The sequence below is a fragment of the Doryrhamphus excisus genome, linkage group LG2, assembly GCF_037039965.1.
Source record: "Doryrhamphus excisus strain RoL-2023G ecotype Guam linkage group LG2, RoL_Dexc_Guam_v1.1, whole genome shotgun sequence".
In the NCBI taxonomy this organism is placed as follows: Eukaryota; Metazoa; Chordata; class Actinopteri; order Syngnathiformes; family Syngnathidae; genus Doryrhamphus; species Doryrhamphus excisus.
Window position 1 is genome coordinate 10,616,197 of NC_136358.1, and position 23,924 is coordinate 10,640,120.

The following is a 23,924-nucleotide window of genomic DNA, read 5'->3' on the forward strand; positions in this document are numbered from 1 at the left end:
ATCCTGAATCTGCCTGCTCATTATTGGCCACCACACACGACACAACATTTTACTATACCTTTATGCCCATCATGAATCCGCTGCACAATATTATGTCTCATCACCTGTGGCACTACTATTCTGTATAACACCAGTCCCTCTGATAATGTGAGGTGCTGTGTGGCGGCGTAGTAGGCCCTCAGTTTAGTCGGGACAATAGCAGCATATCTGGGCCATCCTACTGTCACATACTTTTGGACTAATTGTAGGCCAACGTCCTGTTAGGTCTGCTGTTTGACTACGTTAAGTTTGGTGGCTGAGATAGGCCAGGCCCAGCTTCTTTAAAAGCCTGTATCTCGCTACTAGGGTCGGCTATTTTATGTGTCAGGTCGAAGCACCTTCAACATTTTAAAATAATGAGACAGAGGAAAGAAGACAACAGATATTACTTTTTTACTCATCATACAATCTCCAACAGCTGTGAGCACACTCTCTGTTGCCTCTCTTTTTTTGTGGGGTGTTAGAAAGCTTGTATCTTCATGCATAAGATGTAGGACCTGCATGTATAGCTTTTCATTTTCTTCTCTATAGGCGTATACAAATGTGTTCATGTACCAATGAGTCTGTAACCTGAGTACATACACACACTCCAATAGGTGGCGGTACACACCTAAAACGTTGATTGCAATCCGCCCAAAACATGAAGAAGTAGACGCGTTTTGCACATGCGCAGAGCAGATCGTATAGTTAATGAGTAGCGAGCTGAACTTGAACGACAAACTCCGCAGTGTCTAAAGTGTGTTTCCTGGGCGCTAGAGTCGACTAATGGAGTACAAATGAGGTGTTAACTTGCAAATAAACAGGTACGTGTTTTATCTATAGATTATTGACCTTTAACGCACGGGCTAACTGCACATTTGTCACATCGCTAGTCCTCAGGCTCTGACGCCAAAGGTCGGGAACCTTTTGGGCTAAGAACAATGAAACCCGCATATTTAAAAATGTATATTCATGACAGCCCTAACCTAACACGGAGTACAACTGAATGAATGCATTTTTATGCAAGACCGGCAATCTATTTACGGGATGTATTCCTCTGTTGTGCCCACCCCCCATCAAGAGACAAATGTTTTTACGTTCCTCGAATTTGAAATACGAGAGAAATATTGAATGTGTTTGTTCATTAGTTCTGGTGTTGCATGATTTTGCATTGTTGTAGTCATCCTTTCTGCAGAATTCGCGAGCTGACTATTTGATTAAAGGGAGGGCGTTTACTTCTTGACCTCTCAGTGAAGGAAAAGCTCTAGCCACACGTATTGGATACATTGAAATGCATAAGAATGTTTTACATTTTGAAGATTATTTTTAACCCCGGTTTCTGTACAAATGTCAGCAAAAATCAGTACATTTTATTGAGCCATAGGTTTCTTACCTTGGCTGGAAGACTATCTCAGCTGCATTCGATGCCAGCATTACACTTTTCATTATACTCTTCTTTCTCTTCATTCCACCATTTATTAGACTATTCCTCTGTGAACACTTTCTATTATACTCTTCTTTTTGTGGATTTGAATGTTCTCCAGTGAACATGCTCTTTTTTTTATGACAGTTGTCTGGCGAACAAGTGCTGTTCAGCAGACTGTTGTCCTGTCAACATTATGTTTTCATTAGATTGATGTCCTGTGAACTGGTTGTATTTAACTTGCTTCTAGAAACAATGGAGGAGGAGTATGAGGAGGCTGTTATGCAGCTGAAGAGACAAGTGGAAGATGAAAGGATGACTCCTGATGATGCCATCAACTTGCTGAACAACACTTTAAACGGTGAGATGTTTCTTTTGTTGTGTTGGATATCTGCTCGACTAATCGTTAGACATTTAGTGTAGTTGATTGAGAAGGCATCTTCTACTGCTACGCTGTTAATGTACAATCAAATAGAAATCACTCTGAAGTTGAAATGGTCCAAGAAGTCAGTGGTCATTTTCACAGGCTTTGTGAAGATGGCGGCGGTCCAGAGGGACAGAGTCAAGTCTCTCTTGTATCAGAGCGGTGTTCTTGACCACTGTATTTCCCTTCTCACCCTGGATCCTCCATCACTGCAAGGAAACTGGAGCGCTGCCGCCACACTTGCCTCCCTCACCAGGTTGTTGCCTGTAGCTTCGAGACAAATCTTTAAAGGCATTTTGTCTTCTGCAATCTTGGCTTGACTTTTCAATTGTAATCACACTTTGTCTGGTGGACTTTCCATTTACATTTGGTTCAAGTTCCTGTTGTGTGGGGGTGGAACTCAGTGGACTGTCGGAGACCTTTCATACGGTGTTCCTGCCATCAGTCGTGGACAGCCTCCTGTCATTGGCTAGTCAGCTTGCAAGGCGAACACAGGTGAGATGGTGCACCACATGTTGAGCTCCAGAGCATGCAGGATGTTAAGACGCGTGACGGTCGTGTGTGTTTCAGCCTGTCTGTCTCTTCAGGAAGGTGATGGACTCGGTCAGCTGGATCCTGCAAGCGCACACACAGCTCACCATGCAGGGTCAGTGCCCGATTTGTACGCTTCCGTAATATGCACAGCATATCATTACTGATGACATGTTCAGTTCTCAGCTCTGCCCACTATGAGCTCATCCAGGGCTGTGATGCCACCATAGCATTGCTGTGCGTCCAAATGTGGATTGACACATGCATAGCTAGCAGGTATGCATGCACATGAACACATACCAAACAACATCTCTGTCATATTCTTAATGCTTAAACCTGCACAGTGACTATCTATCCAGGTTGTGTGATGACTCCATCCTGCTACTGCTCAATGAGGCTGTCAGCCAATTAGCTGTCACCTCAGACACAGCAGTGGGCGGGGCCTCTGTCAGATTGATCCTCCACATGTCCAGTCAGCTGCCACTCCAGACCCTCCTTTGCAAGTTCAAAGGTCAGTCCGCTGTGATAACAAAACAATGAATTGAAATTTGATTTGTTTTATACAGAATGAAGAAAGTTAGTTTTTCCCAATACAAAAAAAAACCCCACACACACAACAGTCCTCTGCAAAATGCATTTTTCAAGAGGCTGTACCAAAAATCTGGGGTTTTCCCTCTGATTTTTTTTAAGCTGTGGTAGTCGGCTGCATGAATTATTCTTTAGTGAAGTACTCAACATCAGCGTTGGGGACTGCTGTGATAGCATCCCTGTCATAAAGCTGGACACATTACTGTTGCACAACTTCTACACACACAGCTTGTGTTTTGAAGACAAGCCATGATGTTTGAAGACAAGCCATAATGATACCAGGAGAGCACAATGGACAATTTAAAAAAGTTGTGATGACGCACGGTGAATGAGTACTTATCATGTAGGCCACACAGTCAGGAGATGGGGACACCTGGGTTGGAATCTCCACTTGGCATCTCTGTGGAGTTTGCATGTTCTCCCCGTGCATACGTGGGTTTTCTACGGGTACTCCGGTTTCCTCCCACATTCCAAAAGCATGTTAGCTTCATTGGCCACTCCAAATTGTCCATAGGTATGAATGTGAGTGTGAATGGTTGTTTGTCTATATGTGCCCTGTGACTGGCTGGCGACCAGTCCAGGGTGTGTCCTGCCTCTCGCCTGAAATCAGCTGGGATAGGCTCCAGCATTCCCGTGACCCTAGTGAGGATAAACGGCATAGAAAATGGATGGATGTTGTGATGATGATATTAGCTCGACAAAAGGGAGCTAGCGAGATGATGACAGCCAGGCATGTAAACAAGAAAGCCAGAACGTGGAATGAGATTGAAAGGTGAGCCATCACACGCTGATAGCATATGACACACTGTCATCAATTGACTACTCATTTTACGGACTGTTGTTTATTCTCACGATAGTAAGAAACATCAAACAAGTGTGGCATATTTATCTAGTCACATGTGCAAGTGCCAGTAAGGCAGACTGGCAACTTCGGTGCATGCTTATCAAGTTGGATATGGAAAACCCCTAACCTGGGCAGTTTGTAGCATTCATAACTCAGTTCAATCATGGCTGCTTGTCTTTGCAGGTCTGAATAGCCTACTGGACAAAGACTGGCGGGGGCGTGGCTTTGATCAAGAAGTCCATCAGCTGATCACGCTCATCCAGTCCTGTGAAAACACAGTGAGTAGGTGGGTGGGGCGGGTCGAGAAGGTTTGTGTGTGGAAGTATGTACTCGGCAGACAACTCAGTCGGGGCACCAAATCATTATAAACACTGAACAATTCCCTCCCCACCAGGTTCAAATGGTGAGAAATCAATCAAAGATAAGACAAAATTGGCTGAATCTCCTTTTCCAGAGCCTGAGTGGAAGCTAGCAGGGTTAGCTTGTGTGGTTGTGTGTGTGACTCAGGCTGGACGAGTATATTTTTACCAGGTTGTGTTTTACGGCTTTAATGGAAGGAACGTTTTACAATATGCAGATTCTGAGTGAAAAAAATATGAGAAGCATGTTTATTTTTGAACGAAGCTTGACTTTGCCGTAAATACACATTCTTCATACGGAACACACTTACGTGACCATCCTTCAAAATAAGAGCGTCGTTTGCCCCATGTCTGCGTAAACAAAACACGAGTGTGATAAATATCTTCCATATGCAGGTGGAATGGCATGGGTGGCTACATCTTCCTTCATGACAAGCACAGGCATTACAGTTGGTTGAAGAGTTTGGTAGAAATGTGTGCAATGTGTGACATCCATTAGAACAGTTCATCACATCATATTGTCATATTGTGATACACCGAAAAATTAAGGTCCATATCACCAAACCCTAATGTGTGTATCCACCTGTCTATCTTGGCTGATGTCTTCTCACGATGATGATATCCTGACAGTCTTCTGTGGAGTGTGTGAGAGCGGCGTGTGTCATTCAGGCGGCCTGGAGAGCATATCTGACCAGACGCAGACTCAAGATTCTCAACCGTATCGTCTCCATGCTGCAGCAAAGCTTTAGGTTTGTCACACACGTAAAAGTGCAAACTTTCACACAAATGTTAACTGTGTGTGTGCACGTGTGTGTGTGTCTCAGAGCTCGTAAGAAACGACAGCAACAGCACAGTGCAGCACAGCAGTGGGAGGAGGAGTTGAATTTCCAGGTGAAAACATTTTTGATGTCCTGAAACTTGTTCACTTCCAATCCGATTTTGATATTGCTGCCTGAATATTGACCGATACAGATATTGATCCAATCGGATATCAGCCCAGATTTAAACTTGTTGTGTGGAATGTCAGGAAAGGCTTGATCAAGTGGCTGTACTCAAACAGAGAGTAATAGTCAGCATCAGTAACTCCACCGATGTATTTCTTGATGCATGTGGTGTATACTTTTATCAACAATATAGCGAGGATCAACATGCTGAATAGGGTTGGGCATCATTTGGTAAAAGATCATTTATTAGTTGAGTTCAGGGATCAGTAACCATTAAAGATACAACAAACATAGACAATTATTTAAAAACTTAACAGCCCATAAGAAGGTAAGACAATGACACCACTAGTTACTCAGTCAGGCAATAATAAATGAACTAACAAGTCCATGAGAAAAATACATGATCACATGTATTACATGTTCATGGCACGGCGCAACCAAACAAGTCCACACAACATATCGGCTTCAAATACGACGAGTGGTAATGGTGAAAGCCACAGCAGCGTTAAAACTGATACACGTCACAGTGTTCCAATTCCTGCTTGGACACATTTTCTGTCTGTTTTTTTTTACATTTAATTTTCCTTGTCCTTTGTTGTCTTGCCACTTTTTGTAGCTGCTTCAATTTTCCCGCGTATTCAAAGACCCACTCCTGTCCATCAGCGACTATTTGAAACGTGGCAAAAAGGAGGTATTCGAATTTTCCGAATAATCGTTGCAGCCCTACATTGAACACAAACATAAATATACATTTTATATACGTAGGAGTACACGTTGACAAATTAGTATTTTTAAAAAGTTTATGAAAAAACTCCTCAGCCTTCCTGGGAAAGGCTATTCCAGGGTGCTGGAGAGAAGGGTACGACAGTACAGTGCGGTTTTAGTCCTGGTCGCATAACACTGGACCAGTTCTACATCCTCATGAGGCTCCTGGAGGTGCTTGGGAGTTTGCCCAACCGGTCAAAAATGTGCTTTGTTGATTTGGAAAAGGCATTAGACCATGTCCCCTTTGGGGGGTGCTCCGGGAGTACAGGATTACGGGATTGGTGGCGCGCTACTACGTGCCATCCAGTCGTTGTACAAACATGGCGGGAGCTTGGTTCACATTGTCAGCAGTAAGACAATTGGACACAATTTCTAGGCGCAGCCAAGTTGTCTTGGATTTCTGCGTATATTTGGCATAACATGTGGCCTGATCTTCATGTAAGTCACCACAATAGATAAACAACTTCTGTTGTAACTAATACGTCACAAAATTAAATATTTTCATCTTTTCACTGAACACATCATGTAGAAAACTCTCTATACTCTCTATATAAAAGTATGTGAACCCCTTGGTCAATGACTTCTCAAAGAGCTCATTTGAGTCAGGTGTCATCCAACATGGAGTTCAATTCGTGTGACTAGTTTGCAGGACTTGTTGTATCAAGCTGCTCTGCCCTCTAAAAACTCACACTAGTTTTGAAATGGCTTCTCCAAATGGAGGGAGTTCAAGACAGTTACCACTCTCTCCAGGCGTGTTCGTCCTGCAAAGATGGCCGCAAGAGCGCAGTGCAGAGTCCTTGTGCCTCAGTTGAATGGTTTTGCTGTTGTTCTTCCGTGTTTTAGTCAGCCAGCCAGCCAGACAATCCTCTTCACTGCAGCAGTTGTTCTTAGGCTGCAGGAGCTGGTCGAGTGGGTAAAGACATTTATTTCGTTCTGGTTGTAGTTGTAGTCCTCTAGTGTTTAGGCAGGTTTAGGTTTAGTGTCTTTCTGCCGTGACCGATCTGTGTCCAGGTCGCTCATTTGACCATGCTGACAGTGAAGTCTTCCTTCTGCTGGAACTCCAACGCATCCTCTCCATGGTCCCCTCTTTTCTAATCGTCAGGAGAAAGCCCATGTGAGCATGGTTCTGAATCCGTCTTGCTGTGAGACAGCAGTGCTAACCACTCTGTCGCCATGCCACCAGTACCTACTGGTGTTTGAAAGTTGCCTTTTAGCATCCAGCTCTGCATTTAAGTGTTTGACAAACAATACAAGGTTTCACTGAATTTAAACCAATACACTGTTTGGTCTATGCGTTAAGACGGGCACACTGACCCATTGTCACACTGTAGTAGTGTTCTTGCTTGCAGCTGTTAATTTGGGTTTGAATGGACCATTTGCTGTCCTTTTTTCTTCTATCACTCATCACGCCTGACACTTTTCTCCACCCGTTCCATCCTGCCTGCACACGCTTCTTCACCTCCTTTTTACAGTCTCCATTGTTCTGGACTGTTGACCGCAGGTACTTGAAATTCTCCACCTTCTGTATCTCTTCTCCCTGTCACCTCACTCTTCCACTTGGGTCCCTCTCATTCACACACGTATACTATCTACATTTTAGCAGGTTTCATTGATGCCTGTTGATGCTAAAAGAGCAGAACAACCTACTATGTTCTTTGCACGCGTCTATTAATAATCAAATCTCTGCATTTGTTCTGTATTGCAATACATATGTTTCCTTTTCCCAAAGTGATGGTCAAGGATGGCTTCAGCCTTACACTCACTCAGACAAACAAGACAACACAACAATGAAAAACCAGCTGGACAGTCCTTTCCGAATGTATTTTTGCCAAAAACTAAATTTAGGACTGTAATAAATTAGCAAATTGTTTTCCCAATCAAACATAAAATAGCACACTTGTACAAAAAGAACCACATTATTCCATTTGTCACTGTGTCTTTTTAGAAAGAGACACGAGGAATGGAATCATTGATGTAAAATAATAAAATAAAAATTACGGTACCTGAGTAATCCAAATATGCATCAAGGCAGCACTCATGCCCAGAACAAAATATTTGTGAGACAAACATTCCCTAAACAGATATCCCTATGTCACTATCTTTTGCCAAATTTCTCACCACCATAGAAAGGTATGATGTGCATTGAAGAGCATCAATTTCCATTAAGTGTGTGCCTGTGTGTATATGCATGCACCCATCTGCTTGTTTCAGTCCAACATGCTTGTTAAGAAAGTCCTTCATCAAGTCTGTGGTCCAAAGTCTCCTTTCCTGCACATGCCAGTCGTTCCTCTGGATGTCCTTGCAGGTGGCCATTTGTTGCCACCCAGGGATTGTGGTGCATGGCTTGTCCTTGCATCAAAAGTATGATCCATCCAGTTCTGCATGCTTTCTCCATTTTTTTTCCCTTGATTCCTTGAATCCTATGATTGCTTGTTTACCAGATTTCCCATATTCACAAGTGTCACCTCTGTGCACAGTTCCCCTTAGACGAGGTCATCACCCCAAATCCATGTTGTTCACTCAGGCCCAACTAAAAACGCCTAGACACAGTGACCACTGCAAATTCAAACTGCCTACAGTGCATAGTACACCGCCTCTTTTTGTTTGATGTTATGCTGCTGGCCAGTCACCGAATGTAGGCACCGGAAGTAAAAAAAAAAAAAAAGATTCAGGAAGAATCTGAATGTCAAAACTGGTTCCTATTGATGCTCGATGCCCAACCCTAATGCCAACATGGGAAACTTTTATGCATGACAATCTTGCTATCCAGCTGCATTGTCTTTTTCAGACTTGAACAGAAAGCATCCACACGGCTGACATCACTCCTACTCTTTAGCTTTAAAAAAGCTAGCTGAAGCTAGCGCACACTGTTGTGATCACATGGGTTTTTCATGATGAAAAGTGGTGGCGCATAGTATGGAAAGGACCGCCTGTGCCAATATCTCAGATTTTACATGCAGGCCACTATAATCCCATATTGGGGTGTTTTTGGCTGTTATCAGACTGTGTGTGTGTGTGTGTGTGTAGATGTGTATGCAGCGTCAGCAGGCAAGAACCAAGTTCCACCAGAAACAGAGACAGCTGCTGCAGTTTCTACCACCTGGTACGCTCATGCACAATGACATGTACAGTCACACACATGCAATCACGTGCACAGTGACGTGCACGCTCTCACACATGCACAATGACTGAGTCTGAGTCGTCTTCATGTCCAGACCAGGTGCAGTTGTACCTGCAGGAGTGCGAGCATCGTGCAGCCGTGTTGATCCAAAGCGCTTGGAGAGGATTTCTGGTCAGACGACGCCTTGACTTCCAGCTACGTACAGTAACACGCATGCAAACTCAGCAACAAGCTGCCAGGACACTGCAGAAAGCTGTAAGACTGTACTGCTACTCATTCTACTCGCACTACTACTCAATTTGACCCGGTGCATTTTAATTATGCAAGAGATGCCGATATAGCCCCAACTATATACTGTTCTATAGTCATTCTTTGCAGGGTTGTATGTATGCTGCTAGGAAAGCCTTGTTCAGCTAACATTTTATGCCATCTCTTCTGTTCCTCCTTGCAGGAGCATCATTTTGTTCAAAAGCGTTGTGCAGCAGATGTCTTGGATGGCAGATGTTGCTGGATTGGACAGAAGGGTTTGACGGACAGCCAGCGGTCTGTGTGGAAGACACGGGTGGAAGAATACATTAGGTTGCATCCTGTAAGTTCAATGATGACTGGTGAAAATACAATGCTTTGTTGGTGCTAATTTGTGCTAATTAGTGTGTGCGCCCGCACGCAGTCGATAGGGGTGAGTCGTGAGCAGTGTGAACATCTCCACGTTGACGTGCAGTGGCGGTTGCAGGCGCTGCTGCAGCAGAGGATGCAACATATGAGGGAGCATCAGAAATTAGAGTCTCTGCTGGCTCACACTGACACTCAGCTGGACCTTCTCAAAGGTTCTTGTCTTTTCATTCATTCTTTCAAGCAGTGATGTCACTCCCTTCTGGCTCATGCTGATATGTATCGTCTTTGTTGCTTACAGAAAGCCTTCCTCTCTCAGATGTCAAGGAGGCAGATATCGAGCGTTTCCTGAGCCCTTGCGTTACCGTGGCTGCTCAGGGCCGTGACGCCCACAATGCCAGGCTGCAGGACCACAAGCTGCCCTGGTGGCGGACTTTGGATAGCATGACTGCAGGACCTGCACACATGAAGGACATGTGGGATAAAACTGATTCTAAATAAAAATGAACATTCATAGTGACTGTATACTGATTTCAATGTACGGTGGCTATGAAGTATTAAAAAAACGTGTTAAAGGTTAGTTGCTGGCACGTGCATGCGGGGAGGGGGGGCCCTTTTGTCAAGGTGTTTTTGTTTTCTTAAGTGTGTGTGTGTGTGTGTGTGTGTGCGGCCCAAAATAATAACTAAAAACAAACTAAAATAATAAAATAATTCAGGTCTACCTTCAGTCAGTCACGTCATCCAGATCATACCTGGCAATAAAACGATTTCTGATTGTGATTCTGATATTTGTTAAATCAAATTCAGATGAAACAGGAGTTTGCGTAATATAGTTGAATATTTTCTAAATCACACAACACCGTGTTTCGCCATTGTAGTGTGGCAATGTGTGTGTGTGTGGGCGTGTGTGTGCATGTGAGCCTCTTGCCCCCCTCTCCCCGGCCCTCACCCCCCGTCCGATGGACTCTCTCTGTAGCCGTTTAAATTAAACGAACTAATATCAAAATGAAAAAATACGTTATTGAATGAACGAAATAATTCCTACATTACCTTGTAGATCCTCCAGCTGTCCGTCCATCCAGCGGGCGGGGTATAAAGGGTGATAGAATAGCTATCGAACCCCACCTTAACCTAAGAGCCGCCCACCGACACGCCCCTCAACCCCAGAACCTCCCACCAACACGCCCCCACCGGTCAAGGGTCCACACAGTTGTAGGGGGGTGCCATAGGACTCCTTGATATATGAATGACCGACATGTTGGAAAAAAAGCAACTGTAGGCATTAGCGGTTTGACCTCCCCCCACCCCAGACTCAAGATGTGTCTCATAGGACTGTAAGATACACGACGGACCGGCACATGTATTTTGTACATGTACAAATAAAACCTCGCCCCAACCCTCACGTCATCATAACCCTCAACGGTGTTCATGAAAACTCTCAAAAAGCCAGCAACATGATCAACGAAACACCGGTCTCTATTTATCATCACGGGGAGGATGACGCCTAAAATGCTTCACGTAAAACCATATCATGTTTCTACAACGAGTCCAAAAACCCCAAATTACCCTTCGGAAGAGAGATGGCATCTGGAGGAATATGGTCGAAGCGGTTCCACTACGGTCTGGGTGAGCCGTCCTTTCAAACTGAAGATGATCGAATACTGACTTGCTCCGACCCGCCGACTTTGAATTCCAACCACTGGGGTGTGTTCAATTGCATCATTGCACTGATCATACAACAACAAGCGGCTAGGTTGGATTTGAATGAGGGTTGGATGTCTCCAACCTCTGTAAACGGACGCTGGTTCTTCAGAGTCAAGGTACACAATAATTGAAAATAGCTGAGACGAGAGACGAGCAGTGAGGCGGGTGATGCAGAGTTCATGTTAGAAGCACACAATTCAGATTCTGGGGTTTTTTCAATATTTTGAAATGACCCTTGAGAGCCTGGTCCGAGATAATTACTCCCTTGGCAGAGAGACTCTCCACGTTATATTTTCAGGCCCGTCAATGGCACAATTTGGTTCGAGTTGTAAAAACTTTTAGGGGTGGTTGTCATTCCACCCTATGGGCGCCCCCAACACGCAGACCCAGGACCTGGTCGTAAAACCCTTTAGGAAGTTGTCACTTCACATCACGGCGCACGCTGCTGAACAGACATCCCGGACTTGGTCATAAAAAACTCTGTGTCACATGACACCATGCTCGGCCCAACTCCCACCCTTTTTGAAGATGGGATATAAGAATGACCACTCACAGCGAGAGCCACACTTCCAAAATACAGAAAACTTTGTTTCCTGTCAATCACTTTTGAGACCATGGCTGAATCTGCCCAGAAGAACTCAGGAGCAACTTGGCTTGAGAGGAGTGAGTGGAGAGGATGGAGGGGATGAAGATGACGGCTATGTAGACATTGGGACTATGGCTGCGGAGGATATCTGTTTTTCAACTTTCCAGCCCCCCCACATCATGTTCTTTGTTAAAAGGGCAACCTATCACATTTTCAAGTGTGTATTGCGAGAATATGTGCGAGAGCAGTGTTACGGACGGCTAGTGAGCCACCCCGGCCGAATTCAACACATGTGCATTGTAGAAACCAAGAAGACTCTAAGTGGGTTTCGAATAGAGGATAAGGGAATCTCAAAGAACCAAATCACAGAATGAGAACCAGATTATTTATTCCTGACAACAATACCTAATACAGACGTCCAGGCTTATCTGCAGTCCCTGTATGCCTACAAGTAAGCGGGTCTTATTACAGCGCAGCTGCAAAAAGCATTCTTCCTTTCCCTGCCCGGTCTTTTATACATTCGAGGCTGGAGTCCTGATGCTGGAGTCCTGGACCAATCAGCTTTCTCCACTGCCCTTGCTTGAACCGCTTTCATGGCGTTTCTCCTTTCGTTTGTTCGCTGTGGCATCAAGGCATCGTTCCTTTGCAGGATAGCGGCATCAAGGCTTCACTGGGGCATCAAGGCGTCTGGAACATTCTGCTTTTGCTTTGTTGCAAAGCAAGCTCTCATATGCGTACTCGATGTTTCCACCTTAACTGTCAGTTGTCACGTTAGTCCTCTTTTTTTGTGTGTGGGTGCGTGTATCCTTTATATCCAAAGTATCCTTTGTATTTGTGAGACTATGTGTTTTGCTTTTATCTTTAGCTAACAAAATTGAGCAAATACCTTAATTATGCATGCGGACTGTGCATTTTGATCACTTTTATCCTTTGGTGCACTTTCCCAGGAATTATGTTTTTGTAGCAAGACCTTTAAATCAATTTCAAGCAGATCTTTGCGATATGCATGCGCTCGATGATCACAACGCTGGCTATAAATATTTATTAAACGTCATAGATGTGTTTTCAAAAAAAGAGTATGAAACAAATGGGCCTACGTTTGATGGCAAGGTCCTACAAAACAAACACTAGAGGTAGCCCTGCAACTAGAGTGTCCTTTTTAGGAAAAAAAAGAGTCTATTGTTCAATTTTGTTGTATTTTTACATAACTTATAACCTTTAAGTGTCACTGTGTAATCGTATATATTAAAACATTGGATTCCAATAGATAAACCTGAACTATTAACCTTTATGTGTGAAATGCTGACATTGCAAATGAAATTGCAATTAGTATTTTTTGTCCACTAGAGGCCGCCGGAGTGCTGAGTAGAAATAAAGGTTTTATGCTGTGAAGTCACTAAGGCTGACTCAACGGGCCTGTCTCATTGTAGTGTGTGCATCTCGGCTATTTGGAATAAACTTTTTGGGTTCTACCTGGTACCTGTTTCCAGTGCCTCATTTGGATTTTATTTGGCTTGCAACACAACAAAAGATTTTGAGAGGGCTCCTCTCTGGACTTGCAAATACAGTAAACCTCGGATATATCGGATTCAATTGTTCCCATTGGTTTTGTCCGATATAAGCGAAATCCGTTATATGCATATACCGGAAAATGTCTGTTTTACGCATATATCGGATTTATATCCGGTATATGCGTAAATCGTTATAAAAAGGCACTTCCTTGACTATGTTTCCAATGTACCTGGACTGGGCAATGAAAAGAGACGTAAGGTAATGAGAATTGAACTTTATTGGACTCTGAGCATAACAAATTGTTAATTAAGCTAGGCCCTGTTACGCCCGTCAGGCCTACGTTATTTCCAATAGTGAGGTTAAGATCTCATTCACTGCTGTGCTAGTATTATTGACGTCACTCACTTTTATATTTGTCCTAAATCTGGAGCCAGGAGAAAGACACGATGCGGCCATCCGATATATGCGAGGGAAATTGGAACGGGACTGGAGATTTTGTCCGAAATAGGCGAAATCCGTTATAAAAAATCTGATATATGCAATGATTTTTTATTGGAAATGCATTACAGAAAAATTGGTTCTTTTTTATCTGTCCATTGTGAGCAAATTTCCGATATATCCGAGGTTTACTGTAAAAGTGGAAAAAACAACAAACTTATTTGACAACAAGAACTCAACCCTATTCCACACAAGTACACATGCATCATCCTAAGCATCTTTAAATGCTTCAAATCTGTGGATGTCCAAAAAAGGACTCTAGGACTGTCATCTCCAAACAGTGAAGCAAACTGCATGCTGAGAATGCCATGTTAGCCAGTCTGCACTAATATTGAAGCCCTCCTGACGGTTGACTGCGCCACCCCCTCTTGTTGTGGTTGAGGATCAGAAGCGGGTGAAGACAACGTCGCCGCCAAGCGTCACGGAGCTCCCAAAGCCGGAATAACCATTGTCAAAGTCAAAGCCAAAGCCAAAGGCAGGATAGAGTGGCTCTGTGAAAGTGTGCTCGTATGTGTGCAGCAGCGCTCTCTCCTCTGCCTTCACTTTGTAGAAGGACAGCTTCCCGGCAGGATAGTCCAAAAACACAGCCACCTTTTTCGATGTGGGAAAGGGGTCGGAGCCCAGGTCAACAGTTATGTCCTTGTGTCGCACGTAAATGCCATCCTTATCGCAGAGCAGCGCCCAGGAGATGTCTGTGGCTCCCAGGCAGCCGTCAACACCCTCCCCGATCCGTCTGATTCCATCGTACGTCACGGCAATGTCGACCTTTCCTTCCCAGTCAACCTCCCAGTAGCAGCGGTCCGTTAGCCCGGTGCGACATAGAACCTGACGCCAACAGTTAAACCTTTGTGGGTTTGAGGGATATGGCTGCTCCTCCAGTACCACAGTCACCTTCTTGCAGTGGTCAGACAGACAGAGGTTTTTGTGGGCCGTGTTGGGGTCCAAAGTCGGTCTGTTGATGTCTGACAACACAAGAAGAAGAGGACAAGTCTTAACTACTTCATGTATTATTCGTTTATACTTCGTTTAGTTTGTCTTACATTTCTTTATGCCGGGAATCAAACGTTCTTTGCCGCCATGCTGCAAACTGAAGAAAGTCACAGACCATGACTGGTTGACCAAACACTTTAAAGATCAACACATATTCTCATCCTACTTGACACTCTCTAGGCTGGAGCTGGGATCCATCTGAGTCTCCCTCAGGACCTTACTTCCATGCTCTTCTGGATGATTGTAGCTCAGGTCCAACACTCGCAGGTGAGAGGGGTTTAACTTGAGAGCCTTGGCTAGTGCCATGCACCCTATCTTGGTGATCATGCAGCCTGAGAGCCTGGAACAAACCAATAGTAAGACAGGAAGACATGACCTTCCGTATCAAAAGCTCTCGGGAATGTGCTTTAGCCTGTAACGTGTTCTAACCTGAGAACCTGCAAAGTGCACTGCGGTGTCTCCAGTCCAGCAGAGAGGAGCTTGATGCCTGCATCGTGCAAGTTGTTGTCACTGAGATCCAGCTCTCTCAGGTTGGACTGTGAGCTGAGAACAGAGGCCACAAGCTGACAGCTGCTCTTCGTCAGGTTGCAGTCGTTGAGCCTGAAGACAAATCAGGAATATGATATCCCAACTCGCTGAATATGCTGTGTGCTGACATTAATGCCCTCACAGTGATTTGTGTGAAGCTTTGACCACTGGCAGCAACATCAGAAGGCCCATTGGCGAAGCCGAGTACCTCTTTAGCTCAAAGGACTTCATAGCGTGGTCAGAGGAGCGTAGGAAGAATACCAGGGCTGACCACATCGAGGGAGGCAAGTTATCTGTGGACAAACCTTCGGAACTCACGTACTGTTGGATCTGCTCCAGCAAGGAATCATCCTTCAGCTCGTTAAGGCAGTAGAACAAGTTGATGTTCTTCTCCGGAGAGTTCTCCTCTATCTTTTTCTTGATAAACTTGATGGTGTCTGCGTTGCTTTGCCAAGAGCCCTTAGGAATCTTCAATAGGCCCTTAAGGAGATTCTGGTTGGACTGCAAAGAAAGGCCCAACAGGAAGCGGAGGAACAAGTCCAGGAGTCCCTCACTCTTGGACGCTTTGTGAATAGCCATCTCATGGAGCTTTGTGATGGATTTTTGCTTGCAAAGTGTAAGAATGCCTTCCACTGACAGATCTGACTCTGCTAGAATGTTCTTGTTGTCATTCAGGAGGGACATCATCACATACAGAGCAGCCAGGTATTCCTGTATGCTCTGGTGAATGAACTCAAACATCTTGCACTGTTGATTTTTTTGCAGTGGCCGTATCGGCTTAAAAACTTCTGTGAATATTCCAGAGTCCTTTGCAGCTTTGAGGAAATCGAAGCCACCGTCCCGCAGGTCGTTCTCGTAGAAGATCTGATTGTTTTTCATCAGGTGGTGAAAAGCCAATTTTGCTAAGGCCTGGACATTCTGGATAACCTTCTTTTTGTGTCTCTTCTGTCCTTTATTCAGGTGGTAAAGCAGGAACTCGGTGTACATGTCAGTCAGTGTTTCAGGCAACTCTCCCTCCTTCCCAGTGTCCAAAAAATCCTGCAGAACTGTTGCTGTTAACCAGCAGAAGATGGGCATACTGCACATCACAAAAATGGTGCGAGATTTCTGGATGTAGGAGACAATATGTTCCTGATTTGAGAACCTCCTCCTGAAATATTCAATCTTCTGGAAATCATTAAATCCTTTCACCTCCGTTGTGCTGTCGATGAGCTTCGGAGGGATCTGACGGACTGTCACCGGACGTGTGGTGATCCACACGCGAGCGCAGGGAAGCAGGTTCCTTTTGATGAGATGTGCCAGCAGAACCTCCACCGGGTAGGCCTTGGTCACATCCAAGACCACCGGCTTCTTCTCCGTCAGGTCCAGCTTGAGGCGGCACTCGTCCAATCCATCAAACACAAAGACAATCTTAATGGGGGCACTCTCGTAGTCTCGCTTCCCTGATACCTGCAGTCGCACAAAGATGGCGTTGAGCATTTCCACACTGAAGGGCTTGGCCTGGTAGATCGAGTGTCTGATCAGCCCCGCCAGTGAAAACTTTTTTCCCTTCTCCAAGTTCAGCTCACGGAATGTGAAGGGAAATATAAATTGCACATCTTTGTTTGTTTTTCGGTGAGCCCAGTCCAGCACAAACTTGCGCACCAGGAAGGTCTTGCCAATCCCTGCGATGCCCACAGTCAACAGCATGCGTATGGGTTGTGGCTTTCCGCTTGAGCTTTTGAAAATATTCCGTGGCTCAATAGATTTGTCAACCGCGGCACACATCTCCATGTAAAGAGCCTCATGCTGCGTGTCGGGACTCGCAACCCCACCGTAGGTGATGTTGAGGTCCATGTAGACGTCCGCTAGCGGCTGCTGATGGCTGCGCTCAGTCTCACCCTCCGGAGCGTTGATGTAGTCGCTTTGCAGGTTGTCTTGGTACTCCCACTTGTATTGTGCAATATCGTCAGCAGATACAGAGAATATGGTACCTGTGAAGAAGCAAATGCTGTTTACACACATGTGCTAAGCTAGTTCTTCTCTTGCTAGCTGCTCAACTCACTGCTTTGACGCTTGAGGCGCCCCTTCTCCTTTGTTTGTGGCCGGTTGGCTTTTTTGGTCTCAGAGGCAGAAGCTTTGGAACAAAAACACATACATACGCTAGGATGGTGCAGTGCTTCTCAGTTATTTTCTGTCATTCCCCCCAAGGAAAAGACATTTTTTTCGTGCCCCCTCCCCCAATTTGAAATACTACAGAAACTGATATGAATATTTATTCATTTACCTGTACTGTACAGACTTAACTTAAAAACGAAACCAAGAAAATACAACAAAATGGAGAGCATGCAAGCATATTCAAGAGGCAAATTGCATGTAGAATAATATAAATTTGTACATGTTGGTAGGTCAGCATTGAAATGAAAGCCTCTCGTGTTCCACCTCCCCGCGCCGCACCCAGGGTACTGGGTTAGTGTATGCATGTTCCTCTGACGTGGAGCACACGCCTCACCTCTTAGCACCTGGAAGTCTGTGCGTAGCTTTTCTGCCAAATTTAATAATTTGATTTTCTCTAGAATCTTGATGGCCTCCTCCACAGCCTGGTTGCCATGCCTCTTGTCCAATTCGTGGATCACATCCACCAGGTTTGCCTCCTCCTCGATGCTCTTCTGCAGGTGCATGTGAAACTTGAAGGCCTTGAAGTCGACCTGCTTCAGTCCCATGAATGTTTCCCACAGCAGCTCTTTGCTCTCCTTCTCCAGAGCCATCCTTCCAACATGGAAAACATCTTCATACTGTCATTCTTAGTGGTGGTAACATTAATGAACTTACAAGATCTTTGCATATCAACTCATACAACAACACAAAAACGTTTCTAAGAGTTGTCACATGAACAGACTATATGGTACACATTCCCTTTAGTGCGAGCAAAGGCCATTGGTTGTAAATGTTTACAACCAATTTACTGGCAGCACCTTTTATGAGCCACCATTTCCCGCATATAGCAAAATGACATGGCTACTTCCTGCTCCTCTGATCATGTGACAGGACAACTAAATTACGGTTTCACTTCAACACAAAAATGAAATGATTAAGTTACATCCTTATTAGGCCTAAGTGTGGGGAAATGCCTGCATAAAATATACTCAGTCCATTTTTATTTCACAAAAAGGAGCCATATGAATAATCAGTAGAAAACAATATGGAGATCCAACAAATCTTTCAAATTTTTCTGTTAAAATATTTAGCAAACTATGTTGAAAGCTTGGAAAAAACATTCAGAAAAGTGAAGCAGAAGAAAGGAAGGAAGAGAGATCTTTTAAAGAAAGCAAGATTCAGGACTAAACCGATAGAAAAGGAGTCACCTTACAGAGCAATCCGAACAAAGAAACCAAAGAATCCAAATCAAACATCCCATTTCAAAGAATAATTAAAGCCAGTGTGTTGAGGAAATGATGTTTGATTGTCATACCATGTGTCATTTTGTAACTGGGGAACTAAAAGGTTATGTCTGTGTGGCTGGCTGCTATATAAATATTTTTTGTTCATGTTATTGTTTTTAAATTACTTTCTTTGAAACTGAATTGTGAGTGTGAATGGTTGTTTGTCTATACGTATGTGCCCTGTGATTAGCTAGCGACCATTCCAGGGTCTACCCTGCCTTTTGCCCGAAGACAACTGGGACAGGCTCCAGCTCCCCCCTCGACCCACGTAGAAAATGAATGAATGAATGAATGACTGAATGAAACTGAATTGCGAGGAGAAAAGAGGCAGATAAAATAAGACTTGTCCTCCTTCTGCTCTCTTTCATTCCAGAGTGGAAGAATGTTTGTATTTACATTCTCCTGTTTTTTATCTTTTACAAGTGAATGAAAGAAATGAATGAAATGATTCTCATGATAAATAGTGTGTCAAAAATAGAAAGTCAACTTACGCAAACTCTTCTTCTCTTGGCTGCTCTCATGCAGTGTGTCAATTTACACTATGTTACAAAGTCCTTGCTAGCATGACATTGTGACGTGTGTACGTGTGCGTGTGCATGTGTGTGTGAGGCTGATGAGTGAAACAGCACCGTACACGTGGACACGAACATGACCCATCAACAAATTGGGTCATTGCTAAACTGAATGTATGTAAAACAGATATTTTAGTGAAGGGTTGTAGGGGTAAGATTGGGCCTTTGAATTTGAACGATTCCGGTTCCGACTCCTCGTTTCAATTCCGTCATAAAAAGAAATGAGGGCACTAACCAAAGTTCTCGGATATGTCTGTCTCACATGTTTACTTTAAAATAACTGTCACGACGGTGCATGTCTTTGTTGCGGTGAGACCCCAGGATGCAGAGAGCAGGACCAAATGCCGGTAAATAATATTTATTTTAAGCATTAGTTGCAGCAGCAGGAAATAAGGCAACACAACTTGCTGGCGGACAAACGATAATGATCCCACGAAGGGAGAAGCGCACACCTGAACTAAATAAGGGGACAAATTAGGCACAGGTGTGGGTAACCATGGCAACTAAGGAAAGGAGGCAAAAGAGGAAGTCCAATACAAAAAGTTCAAAATGGAAACCAAAGCCCAAACGGGGAACTCAAACAAACTGTCACGTGCAAACCCACACAGAGCGTGACAGTACACCCCCCTCAAGGACGGATCCCAGACGTCCGAAACAGTTCAGAGGGAAGGGTGGTGGGGGGACCGGAGGTGGGTCGCCGACGGGACCCTTCAGGGGGCCGGCCGGGGCGGCAGGCCCGGCGGAGCCAACAAGACCCCTCCATGTGATGGAGGGAATGGTTGGGACGGTATACACCCTCCGGGGGGCGCCCTCGACCAAGCGCGAGGTAGGCATCCTCAGGCGGGCGCCCTGGGTGTAGAACCAGGTCTCCGGCCGAAAGTCTAGAGGCCGTCCGGCCCCGACGCGGAGACGGCAAGGATGCAGGCGTCCGGCCCCGACGCGGAAACGGCGAAGATGCAGGCGTCCGGCCCCGACGCGGAGACGGCGAAGAAGCGGGCGTCCGGCCCCGACGCGGAGACGGCGAAGAAGCGGGCGTCCGGCCCCGACGCGGAGACGGCGAAGAAGCGGGCGTCCGGCCCCGACGCGGAGACGGCGAAGAAGCGGGCGTCCGGCCCCGACGCGGAGACGGCGAAGAAGCGGGCGTCCGGCCCCGACGCGGAGACGGCGAAGAAGCGGGCGTCCGGCCCCGACGCGGAGACGGCGAAGAAGCGGGCGTCCGGCCCCGACGCGGAGACGGCGAAGAAGCGGGCGTCCGGCCCCGACGCGGAGACGGCGAAGAAGCGGGCGGCCGGCCCCGACGCGGAGACGGCGAAGAAGCGGGCGTCCGGCCCCGACGCGGAGACGGCGAAGAAGCGGGCGTCCGGCCCCGACGCGGAGACGGCGAAGAAGCGGGCGTCCGGCCCCGACGCGGAGACGGCGAAGAAGCGGGCGTCCGGCCCCGACGCGGAGACGGCGAAGAAGCGGGCGTCCGGCCCCGACGCGGAGACGGCGAAGAAGCGGGCGTCCTGCCCTGACGCGGAGACGGCGAAGAAGCGGGCGTCCGGCCCTGACGCGGAGACGGCGAAGCAGCGGGCGTCGTCCATGCCAGAGCCTGACCATCTGCTCCAGCAAGCCCTGCTGCTCGTCCTACAGGTGGAGTGGGCTGTGCCTCCTCACTCCCCCAGCAGGTGGCGCCATTCTCCCCTTCCATCGGCGGGCTGGGCTGTGCTTCCACCATAGCCCAGCAGGTGGTACTAGCCCCCCCTCTCGAAGGCGGATCCCAGACGCCGTAATCCGAGGGAGCCGAAACCAGGGCAGGGAGGAGGGAGGCTTGGAGGAGGGTCACTGGTTCCTCCCGGTCAGCAGTCCCGGCCACAGCCACTTGTTTGGGCCTGAAGCTGCGCGGCTTGGGCACGGGCGGGATCAGGGACGCCGCGCAGCTTGGCATGGGAGCCGGGTCTTGAGAACCCCTCGGGCTGCGCGGCTTGGGCACGGGCGGGATCAGGGACGCCGCGCAGCTTGGCATGGGAGCCGGGTCTTGAGAACCCCTCGGGCTGCGCAGCTTGGGCACAGGCGGAATCTGGGATGCCACGCAGCTTGGCACGGGAGCCGGGTCTTGAGAATCCCTCGGGCTGCGCGGCTTGGGCACGGGCGGAGTCCGGGATGCCACGCAGCTTGGCACGGGAGCCGGGTCTTAGGAACCCCAGTGGTTGCGTGGCTTGGGCACGGGAGCCAGGTCTTGGGGACACCTGGGGCTGCGTGGCTTGGGAACTGGAGGAATCCGGGGAGCCTCGCCACTTGCCACGGGAGCCGTCGGGGAACGCACGACGGGCTGTGACTCGGCCACAGCGAGAGGGTAGTGCTGTGCAGTGGCGTGACATGGCGAGGCGGAAGAGGGCGGCCACACCTCTTGGCGACGTGCCGTGCGTCGGCGTCGCCGCCGCGTCGGAGGGTGTGCAGCGGGTACCGGGAACACCGACGCCATGGGCACTAGGGTGCCGTCCGGCCCCCACACCATGGTATCCAGTTCCTCCGGCGTGTACCTGGCACATTCCTGCTCCATCGCCTCGAAGAACTGCCGGGTCCTCTCGTCGAGCTCCGCGAGATCGTCATCGGGTTCTTCGAGGCCGGCCGGGCGTGAGGGCTGGTCCACCTTAGCTCGGCGCGGAGCGGAGAACGAGCGTGGCGTCGCTCTTTGGCGCCGCGGCTTGCGTCGGCGTCGCGGAGGGTGTGGAGTGTCCTCGGCGGGTCCGGGATACAGCCACGCCGTTGAGACATACGTGTCGTCCGGACCGCACACCAAGTCCTCCATCTCCCATGGCGGTATCGCCATCTCCTCGTCCTCCATGGCCTTGAGGAGCTGCCAGGTCCAGTAATCCCTCTCCGCGGGGTCGTCGTCAAATGGTGGGATCATTCTGTCACGTCGGTGCATGTCTTTGTTGCGGTGAGACCCCAGGATGCAGAGAGCAGGACCAAATGCCGGTAAATAATATTTATTTTAAGCATTAGTTGCAGCAGCAGGAAATAAGGCAACACAACTTGCTGGCGGACAAACGATAATGATCATACGAAGGGAGAAGCGCACACCTGAACTAAATAAGGGGACAAATTAGGCACAGGTGTGGGTAACCATGGCAACTAAGGAAAGGAGGCAAAAGAGGAAGTCCAATACAAAAAGTTCAAAATGGAAACCAAAGCCCAAACGGGGAACTCAAACATAAACTGTCACGTGCAAACCCACACAGAGCGTGACAATAACCTTTTTATGAATTACTTATTAATTATCACATATTTCTCCCAGGGTTATTAATAACCAAGTATCAAACCATTGAACATGAACATAAACAAGAGTACACATTCACAAATGTTTTGTATTTTTAAAGAGCTTATGAGAAAACAATGGCACATATCCTGTTGTTTATATATTGGAGCGTGTCTTAAGATGCAGAATAGACAATGTGTAACTTAACCATGTTAGTTCCTACTAAACTACCTGGAGGAAGTCAATGGTTTGATTTGGAATATATGGCTTTTTTAATGGTTTGATTTGGAATATATGGCTTTTTTTTAAAACAAACGCTCTTCAATACAATAGTCATTTACTGACTGACCCAAGTATGAGTGGGACCTAGTACATAGCAACAGCGCTATCACTGTTGCTAGGCAGCGATATATATCTAATTTCCAACTTGAAATTAACAGCGACCGAGATGAATATCCAACGCCCAACGTGAAAAACTAACTTCACCATGGTAAACAAGTAAAGTGAATAGTGCAGTGATGGGCAAACTACGGCCCGGGGGCCACATCCGGCCCACCAAGGCCACCAGAATTACCAAAAAGTTAAAAATTGTAAAACTAAATGACATAGTTTGATGTGGTCTGATGTTTAAAGTGCTCCTGAAAAAAGGGACATGATAACATACAGTTGATAGTATAACACTTTAACAGATATAAGACAAATAATACAAGGAAAATTATAAGCATTAAATGGTGTGTGTGTCTGTTAAATATATGTTCTGCCCCGCCGGGCCAATTTTGTTAACTCAATGCGGCCCAAGAGTCAAAATATTTGGCCAAGTAACGCGCGGTCTGGGCCACTTCCTGGTTAAAGCTAGCATTAACGTCAGGTAAAGTGCACGGCATTAGCTAGTTGGATATTTGAATTGGCGACCGTATTCAAAGTATAAAGTATCATTAGTTTGCTGCTTCATTGCTGGCATAAGATTTATTGTTTTGCTTACCTGACTGGTTGAAAGAAGTCCGCCGTTGCCCGTCAAAAACTGGGTGAAAAGGCCGGTGCAGGGTTGCTTAATCCTGTGAGTGGTTAGGGTCGTCAAGTATGACGGTCCTTGTTTTCACAATAAAACTACGTCTTAAAAAAAGCCTAAACATTCCAAAGGCCGCTACCTGTTGGGAATCATTCTACCACCAGGGGGCGTCAGGTAACACATTGTGGCGCCAACTAGCTAGTTGACTGAGCTAACTATGTGTGCGTTTGTGT

At 46.5% G+C, this 23,924-nt stretch overlaps 2 protein-coding genes across 4 annotated transcripts in view; one reads left to right on the forward strand and one right to left on the reverse strand.

Moving 5' to 3' along the window:
• The window catches only part of iqcb1 (IQ motif containing B1), a 110,431-nt gene extending 100,178 nt beyond the window's left edge, over positions 1-10,253 (forward strand). Inside the window, exons 1-15 of one of the 3 annotated variants that reach the window (XM_058065786.2) lie at positions 688-842; positions 1,692-1,802; positions 1,968-2,121; positions 2,243-2,360; positions 2,436-2,511; positions 2,576-2,672; positions 2,741-2,907; positions 4,012-4,106; positions 4,818-4,936; positions 5,012-5,078; positions 8,924-8,999; positions 9,112-9,272; positions 9,469-9,606; positions 9,688-9,844; positions 9,931-10,253. In XM_058065786.2, coding sequence (XP_057921769.2) covers positions 1,697-1,802; positions 1,968-2,121; positions 2,243-2,360; positions 2,436-2,511; positions 2,576-2,672; positions 2,741-2,907; positions 4,012-4,106; positions 4,818-4,936; positions 5,012-5,078; positions 8,924-8,999; positions 9,112-9,272; positions 9,469-9,606; positions 9,688-9,844; positions 9,931-10,130 — 1,731 coding nt within the window. In that variant the 5' untranslated portion in view covers positions 688-842; positions 1,692-1,696 and the 3' untranslated portion in view covers positions 10,131-10,253. Of the gene's footprint in view, positions 1-687; positions 843-1,691; positions 1,803-1,967; positions 2,122-2,242; positions 2,361-2,435; positions 2,512-2,575; positions 2,673-2,740; positions 2,908-4,011; positions 4,107-4,817; positions 4,937-5,011; positions 5,079-8,923; positions 9,000-9,111; positions 9,273-9,468; positions 9,607-9,687; positions 9,845-9,930 lie in introns of those variants that run through there. The other 2 variants (XM_058065789.2, XM_078797539.1) reach the window with 2 other exon arrangements.
• A 2,756-nt stretch (positions 10,254-13,009) lies between these two features.
• Positions 13,010-23,844, reverse strand: LOC131124856 (NACHT, LRR and PYD domains-containing protein 3-like). Its single transcript, XM_078797503.1, has 8 exons — positions 23,831-23,844; positions 17,939-18,195; positions 17,492-17,563; positions 15,590-17,420; positions 15,349-15,519; positions 15,086-15,259; positions 14,970-15,016; positions 13,010-14,891 (listed from the first exon to the last, which is right to left on the reverse strand). Exons 1-8 carry the CDS (start codon positions 23,842-23,844, stop codon positions 14,314-14,316), a joined length of 3,144 nt encoding a protein of 1,047 aa, XP_078653629.1. The 3' UTR covers positions 13,010-14,313.
• Positions 23,845-23,924: the final 80 nt, after the last annotated feature.